Here is an 8,289-nt window from a genome sequence, read left to right as displayed (position 1 = left end):
TAATGTCACAGGCTCAGGAAAAGTACTATAACAAGGCTGCACCTTTTCAACTGTTAAAATGCAAGAAAGAAGATTTTTTAAAATGTTTTTGATAAAATGTATTTCACAATGTTGTCATACTATTTTAAGTAGCAAAAAAGCATAAACATTTGAAACAGTGACTCTAGAAAAATGCTCTGTATGGTTTTAAATGTTTTAAAATGCGATGGGTATATTCCTTTCTAATGTCCAGTACTTGTGAACTAAGGACTCACATCTGAAATTCACTTTAATCTTCATCTGGTCACTTAGAGACACTTGCATTTTCCTATGTTCCAAAGCCTTGATAAACCAGACACAGTTGTTTTCTTTAATTAGAACAAACAACAGAAATCTTACTTAAAAATGTTTATTGTAAAAAAGTGGCTAGAAAACAACATAAATTTCACTTCACACTTTCTTCAAGTTATCTATAGATGCTGCTATAGGCAACAATTCACTTTCATTCATAACACATTCAATCATATAAAAATAAAAATATTTACATTATGTCCACATACTTTACAAAACCATCAATAAAAAAGGCACTTGGAGGGGTAATGCTGAAAATATTGCATTTCCTTTGTGCATTTAAAAAAAATAATCGTCAAACTCCCATGAACCCCCTCTCTTGCACTTATTCCCGTTTTTTAAAAAAGATTAAAGTTTAGAGGAACTATTCCATATTAAAAGATGGTCAAGCATGCACCAGGAATGTTTGAAGCTACAGTCATTATTTTTTTTTTTAAAAAAGGCACATGCGGTTAATTTGTGGCTTTCAATTTTCCGTACATTCTCTTACAAGTTTTTTTTTCCTCTCTTTATTATGCAGTTTTAAAGCATTTCAGATCATTAATGAAGGCCTTGGCTTCTAATAAAATAAAAAATAAAAAACACAGCAATGAATAATATTAAACATTTACTAAGGTAAACTTGGAATACTTTTTAAGGCACCTGAGATAAATGGTGTCTAGCAAAATTCACTTGGATAGTATTCTTATTAAAAGTTCCACTTAAAATACTGTTTCTTTGGTTGAAATGGCTTGGCAGGAATGTATTGTTAACTTTGCAGCCTTTTCTAAGCAAGAAAAGACGACATACATTTGGCTTCATCTATAAAGAAAGCTGATAATGCTGCTTCCTTTAGATCTACATGAAATGTCATGCATGGTGTCTTTCCCCATATTTCAGAATTCACACTTAAGAATGCAAATGTGTGACTGAACAGAAACAACTTAAAGCTCATTTCTACTGACATTCTAAGTTCTTCCACTATTTTGTTTGTTTGCTTGTTTGGTGGTGCTTTGGATTTTATTTTTTTTTTTTTTTGGCTGAAAAGCAGACGAGAAAACGCCTTTGGATTTCCACTTATCATTTGGAACAGGAGTGGAGAAATGCATCGAGTCCAGGTAAACATTGACTGCATGACTCAGTGTGCTACACAGCAGCCAGATTCCTCATGTTTGTGCAGAAGAGACATTCTGGAGAAAGTTTTGGAGCAATTTTTGCACTGGTATTTCTTCACATCCGAGTGGGTCTGCAGATGAGCCCTCAGATTGGATCTGTCTGCAAAAGCTCTGTTGCAGTGAGGACAGGAAAACGGCTTCTCTCCTAAAAAGGAAACATCAAGGAAAAACAGGATAAAGCTTTAAAAAAGAAGTACATGTTTAAGGCAGGTAAAACCTGCTTTTATCCTAAGAAACAAACAAACAAACAAAAAAACCAGAAAGGATTTGTTATAATCAAGAACATGTAATAAAAAGTTAGTCAGGCCACAGAATCAACGACTTTCAGCACTGCTGACTGTACTCGCAGAACTCAGCCTTCTCAGAATACGCTGTTAAGTGCGGTCCCCGAAGACAAGCTGCTGACTCCCTCTGCATCTACAGGTGCAGGCAGTAATTTCAGGCTGGGCTCCTCCCAACACTTTCAAACATTTTCATAGAACTTTTTCTGCTTAGCGCTGTGTGAATTACAGGGGACAAGGGCTTTGACTGAAGAGCAGCAGACAGCTCTGTAGGCATTACGTTGTACCCGGTGTTATATTCAAAATCAAGTTTTTGCCTCAACAGAAAAAAACCCAACCAATCCACTTTGGTGATGATGCGTTTCTAATTCTTAAGGATTTGAGATAGCACATGCAAAACTTGCCAACTGCTTAAGGAGGCAGAAAGCAGCCCCTCATGCATTGCCTTTCTGTTTTGCTGCTTGATTTCAGAGTCAGCTGGAGCCTTCTCAAAGTTAGCAATTTCCAAAGCCTGAAAGTTAACATAAAATCCTTAAAGCAAAACCTTCAGCTGGTGGAAATGGGCTGAACTGTCCTAAAATTATCATGGGAGCAATGCTGATTTATGTCAGTATCTGACCCACAGTTATGAGACCATGCTACACTCCCCTCCCACCCACCCCTCAAGAGGGAGAATTTAGCCTTTTGATGATACATTTGAAATTCTGTGGATGCATTTCAAGGTTAGTAAAGAAACACTGCTTTTTTCTCCCCCCCCCCCCCCCCCACCTGTGGAGAAAAATAGCAAAAGGGCATCCTGATGTTATAGCAACGAGAAACTGCAATTGTAATGGTTGTTCTTACCAGTGTGAGTTCTAATGTGTCCTTGAAGTAGCCAGGGTCTAGAGAAAGCCTTGCCGCAGATCTTGCAGACACAAGGTAGTGTGTGGGTCCTGATGTGCATCTTAAGCGCTCCCAGGCTGACATACTCCTTGTCACAGTACTTGCAGCTGAATGATTTCCTAGACTGGGCATCACAGTGCAGCTGCTTATGTTTGGCCAACCCAGAGAAAGTTGAATAGGTCTTGTTGCATAAACCGCACTGGAACTTTTCGGCTTCGATTGCATGGGGGTCTGAAAGCTTGGACTGGATTCTCTCTTCTTCATCGCTAATGGGACTTTCTGAACCGCTGTGATCTTTGGAGGAGGTGTCAGAAGGTGGAGGTGGGCTGACTCTTCCCAAAGATGAGGGGTATCCGGAAAGCGGAGAGAGGTCATTGGGTAGTGGAGATGGTAGCAGCCCGGTTGTAGTCCACACAGTAATGGGATTGTAAGCTACTGAGCTCAGGATCTCTGGCTGTGGTATGATAGGGACTGGGTAGCTTTCATACAGGTATGGGGATATAATCACTGGAGAAGGAAGAAAATTTTAAGGTAAGAGAACCAAAAAGCATTTCAAAAGGCACCAAATTTAACATTTTGGGGATTAAAAAGTGCACAAATTAAACAACTCAATATGGTCATCTGACTATAAGGAGGATTAAGGAAATACTATTTCATATATATATTCTGATGGGTAGAGACAGTGCCCCTGAACAGCCAAATTACAGCTGGAGAGTCTCTTCAAGGCAGCATGCTGTTTCTAAATCTGTGTAGCCTGTTACAATGAAGCAGTGAAACTTCGCGAGGGATTTGTATAAAAGTTTCAATTCCACCACCAGCAGATATAGAACAGGAAAACTCCAAATCCCCTCTAAGTAACCGAGTTCAAGTGGATGAGCAAACTTTGTGATTCATTCTGGGCAGCACTGACAATATTTCTCAAACCTCCCTCCTTGTAAGCGAAAGAAAAAAAAAAAAAAAAGAGCTAGCAATGAACTAACCCATTCCCTGGCGCCTGAAAAGCAATCCCACCCCTCCTCGTTCCTGCCACGCAAGGACCGCAACCTCAGGAGCGAGGCGGCGGCGTTGGATTTGGTTTTGTTACCTGTATGAGTGTCCAGTTCGCTGTAATTCGGCTTCTTGGATGAATTGAAATGTTTCTTGACCAGGAAGGAGCGTGGCATTTTGGACGCAGGGTTTCTCCCTCTCCCAGGCTCTCCTCGCGGGTGGGTGTAACGGTCCCCGGCGGGTGTGCGGCACCACACGCAGGCAATCACTGCGAGCGCATCGGTCCCTGTCGCGCCGCCTGCCCCGCGCCGTCCATCCACTCGGGCCGTGTAGTGGCAGTGCAGAGGCGCCTTGAAAAGTGCTGTAAATACCCACTAGTCAGGTGCAGGGGGGAAGGGTTTCCCGCTCCTCCAATCACTTCGGGATGTTCTCAAGCACTTTTCCAAACAGGCTGGTGGTTTTTTTTTTTTTTTGTGGGTTGTTGTTTTTTTTTTTTTTTTTTTTTTTTCCTTTTTCCCTTTTCTGGGAGGGCTCTGCGGCTGCTGGCGGGAGGGATCCAATCCCTGCTCGGAGGGTTTGGTTCAGCTTTCAGCTCCTCCCGCTGGAGACAGCTGTGAACGGAGGAGCAAGCTGTGAGCAGAGCGCGTTTTTAGCCTGCTGCAGAGCGGGGCTGCGCTGCTCTACAGAATTTCTGTCCGGAAAAATGTGTTGGTCAAAGTGCTCTAAAAAATAATAATAAAAAAAGTCAGTTTACTGATTCAGCTGAATTCTTTTGTCCTTCTAACAGAGACCTGGATAAGTCATAAGCACTGAAACTTTTTTTTTTTCCTTTTTTAGAGCCAGTCTGGTTTCCAGATGTGTGATATAAGAATTACAATGGAACAAACTGTTCATTAAGGGCAGAAGGGGGGACACACTACAAGATAACAAGTTAGCCGGCAGAGCTAATGGAAGCCTTTGAACTGCGTGTGTGCCTGCTCCGTTTGGGAGCTGCCTTTGAATAGTTGTGTTCAGGAAAGGCTGGATCCGAGCGGCAGTGCCTCCCTAACCTGCGCCCTTCCAGGCAGAAGGGCCAGCAAGATACTACGAGTGCCTTCAAGGAGAGGGAGAAGCCCTGGAAAAGATGACATTTCAAAGCAGGGTGATATGTTTTATATAATATGCATACTGCTTCAGACTGTTCAAATGAGGAATACTCTCTTTTCTACTTTAAAAATCTGCAGAATGCAAAACCTCGACCTTTCCTTCCTTGGGAGTAGTTATGCCACTCTTTTGCCTATCCTCCTAGAGCACTGCCAAGGAAATTTTCCTAATTATCCAAAGCAGTTAAAAGATGAACAGATAAGCAAACCCCCCAAAGTTATAGACTGGGTAATTTAAATGCCTCTTAAATGTCCTTCTCCATTAGTATATTTAGGACCTCTTGATTTCCTATGAAGGTATAATCTGTATTATGTATTTCATTTAGGATGAAAGTCTCTTAAATGTGCCACAGAATTTTCTGGTTATCTAGATTGATTTAGAGGTGATGTTCAGTCGCAGATAGTTTTTGTTTTTAATTTTAAAATATTTGCATTTTGAAAATATGGACAGCTGAACGCTAGTAAATTTCTAACACAAATTACACTCTGACTGACTCTTGGCCTGCCCTCCCCACCCCTTCCCCCTCCTCCTTGTGTATTAACTACACCTGCCTGGGCACATACCGGTATGCTGTGCGGGTGTGCAGCTAGGGCTCTGTCCTGTCAGGAGGCGGTGCGGAGGGGTGTTTTACAGAGACCACCCCAGCCCTTTTTTGCAGCAGGTGTTGGAATAGATGTCAAAAAAAAAAAAATTAAAAAAATATCTCTGGTTTTGTTAAGACACGTAAGAGTAAAGTACTTTGTCGAGCTGTGTGACTTCTTAGTCTTGGGGATGCCGAAACAAGTGCAGAGAAAGTTAGCCATTTTCAAGAAGTGATTAAAAAGATTCAGCTGTTCAGCATCTAACTCTGGTGTCTGTCAGTGAAAGGTGTCACATGGATTTCCAAGTTGCAGGGAGCACATCCAGGCTATGGGAAGAAAGGGAAAGTGGCAAGGAAAGGGATTTCCCAGGTACCTGCTCCGCAGCTGGGGTGGAGGAACAGAGGCAGCTCTTCCCAGAAGGGAGAGCAATGTTTGCAGAGACACAAGCCATTGCTTTCCTCAATTCCACAGAAATTAAGAAATCCACAAAGCATTTTTAAAAGGTTGCATTTATGGTCCTGCTCCCCCCTCAGCTCTGTTCCATCTGAGAGGTCCCCATCCCCTGCCAACTCTGGGAAAGCATTGCATTTCAGGATGTGAGGCATTAGTCTGTATCTAAATAGTCTGTTACATGAGCTGTGATTCAGCCCTTGAGCTGGTTTAAGTTTGTGTGTTGAAATGAATGGAGCCATGCAGATTTTCACTGGCTCAGGATCCGTTCTTTTGTATGTTTGTTAAAAGTAAAGGGTCTGATTCACCAGTGAGGTACTCCCTCTCGGGGCATTTTCACCAGCATAACACCAGAGTGATGCAGTTTAAATTAATTGCACTTATATAAATCACAGGAGTGTAAGCAGTTAGCCCACTGGCTGAGCTGATTGAAGGATGTTAGGAATTGGATAGAAGGCATGTTATTACATGGTCCTGAAAGGATATTAGCAGCACATACTACCTGAGTGAGGTCTGCTGTCAAAAAAAGGGAGAGTCTGCTTGAGGAGTGGGTGAGTCAGAGTAAACAGGTGTCCTGGGTGTTTACGGCAAATGTGGATGAGAGGGCACCCGGAGAGGTGCAGCATCCATCCATCCCCCTGCCAGAAAGGAAACACAAAGGTCGAGTAGGAAAGGCGGGAGGTTTCCCCTCCTTGGGGGAGCCAGGGAGGCGCGGGGATTGCGGAGGGTGGCAGATGGCTCTGACGGTCACACCGCCTGCAGGCAAAACCTTGTTCCCGCCTCCGAAAAACCAGGCCTGGAGCTTCCCTCTCACATTCTACAAGTGGTTGGCCTTTTAGAGATTCTTTATGTTTTCACTTTGAAAGCTCATGTAAAGCTGTCTTGTTAATGCCACTGTGGTGCTAATTGCTGCTCTGCAGAGCAGGTAGGAAAAGATCTGAGCAATTCTGCTGCTGAAACTTTGGCACGTGTTTTGCACCAACAAAATTATTAGGCCCCAAAATTTCCAAACCCAAGTTTCCAAAACTTCAACCCTGCAGCAGAAATGGCTTTTGCTTTTTTTTTTTAAATAAAAATCTTTTACATCAGACCGCTTGTTCATGTGCCTAAATAACAACCTGTGACCTTCACTTTAGTATCTGCATTTCTGACAGCTCCACCAAATCCCTCTCCTTGTCAGGCTTTCGGAGAAGGGCAGCAACTTTTTAAACTCATCTTTCTGGAAATGGAAGGCTGCCAGAACTATGTTTGCTATCAAAGAGGGAAGAAGGGCTGAAGCTAAGCCATTGCCAGCTTAATTCTTCTCATGACAGTGTTTATGTCAGGAGCATCAGTTACTAGCAAGATCATGGATCAGAAAATGTTAAATAACTGGATAAACCACAGCAGAATAAAAAAAAAAAGAAAACAGCTTCAGAATATTGAATGAGTTATTCTGGATCACTGTTTCCAGAGCACAATATATCTCTCTGGCAGGACTGTTAAGCACATTTTGCCTGGACCTGCCACGGAGCCCATGGAAGGCAGCACAATGAGGTTCAGAGGAACCCCCAGGAGGCACTGAGCCCAGTGGAACATACCAAAAATAGCTCCGGAGGTTTATTGATGCAGGTGACGACTTCATCCTGGAAGGGGTAAAAGCACAAGTAACTCACACGTACAGTGTAGCTCTTGCAGCTCATAAGCCTCCTGCATTTCAAAGGAAAGTGTGAAATTGTTAATATAAGGAAAAAAAAAAAAAAGAAAAAAGATCAGTTTCCAATAGCCCATTGAATGTAGAACAGATCAACTAAGCTTCAGTCTTATCCTTTGCTTTGGTATTTCCCCCTTAGTGCCAGCTGATATATCCTGGGGAAGTAAAGAAGTAGTGGAACTTTTGGAAGCAGAAAAGGTTTAGTAGAGCTAGAAGGTGAGGAGTACCTCAACTGTGATTAGGTTGGATGTCAGAGAGGAATAAGCCAAAAATTCACAGAATGAAGAGAAACAGTTAGGAAATGGTACTCCTTCCCATTGCCCCAATACATATGCCTTCAGAAATTTTTTGAGACACATTTTTAGGATCTTTTCTTTTGTGTTTTGCTCATCCTTCCAAATGAGCACCTGACCTTCACCTGACCTATCAGCTGAAATGGCAGTTAATTTAAAGAAGGACCTTTATGATATCATGTCAAGCTCCAGTCTTGCAGGCCTAAAGTTCAGTGAGCCAGAATAAATCTTTGTGCCTTGAAAGAGTTTTCCAGTTCAAGTAAAAATTCTCCACATTTTGAAGGTTTTGCAAAGTTTCAGCTTTTCTAAAAATCCGTAACTTTTAAGTCAGAGTTATCAAGTACAATTCCATAATAGGATCTAAACTTGTGAGATTCAAAGAGATTAAAAAACAGGTTTGCTTTTAGGACATAATATAGAACTAAGTGTTCCTCCATGTTTTGGTTAATCCAGGTTTGTAATTCTAGTTTAAGCCTATTAAAGAGATGATGATTG

General features: G+C 42.0%; 1 protein-coding gene across 1 annotated transcript; it reads right to left on the bottom strand.

Moving 5' to 3' along the window:
- Positions 1-376: 376 nt before the first annotated feature.
- Positions 377-3,957, bottom strand: SNAI2 (snail family transcriptional repressor 2). The gene is made up of 3 exons (XM_074146658.1): positions 3,732-3,957; positions 2,609-3,154; positions 377-1,629 (listed from the first exon to the last, which is right to left on the bottom strand). Exons 1-3 carry the CDS (start codon positions 3,808-3,810, stop codon positions 1,448-1,450), a joined length of 807 nt encoding a protein of 268 aa, XP_074002759.1. The 5' UTR covers positions 3,811-3,957; the 3' UTR covers positions 377-1,447.
- Between the last annotated feature and the right edge of the window lie 4,332 nt (positions 3,958-8,289).

Source organism: Numenius arquata, chromosome 4, assembly GCF_964106895.1.
Source record: "Numenius arquata chromosome 4, bNumArq3.hap1.1, whole genome shotgun sequence".
Lineage (NCBI taxonomy): Eukaryota > Metazoa > Chordata > Aves > Charadriiformes > Scolopacidae > Numenius > Numenius arquata.
The sequence above is the reverse complement of the archived record's forward strand: the minus strand, read 5'-3'. Positions and strand labels throughout refer to the sequence as shown.

Excerpts from the sequence above, each read along its gene's own strand:
- SNAI2 (XM_074146658.1), bottom strand. The coding sequence starts at position 3,810 with ATGCCACGCTCCTTCCTGGTCAAGAAACATTTCAATTCATCCAAGAAG. Across the intron at positions 3,155-3,731 it reads CGAACTGGACACTCATACAG|TGATTATATCCCCATACCTG; the intron begins GTAACAAAACCA and ends TTCCTTCTCCAG. Across the intron at positions 1,630-2,608 it reads ACACATTAGAACTCACACTG|GAGAGAAGCCGTTTTCCTGT; the intron begins GTAAGAACAACC and ends TTTCCTTTTTAG.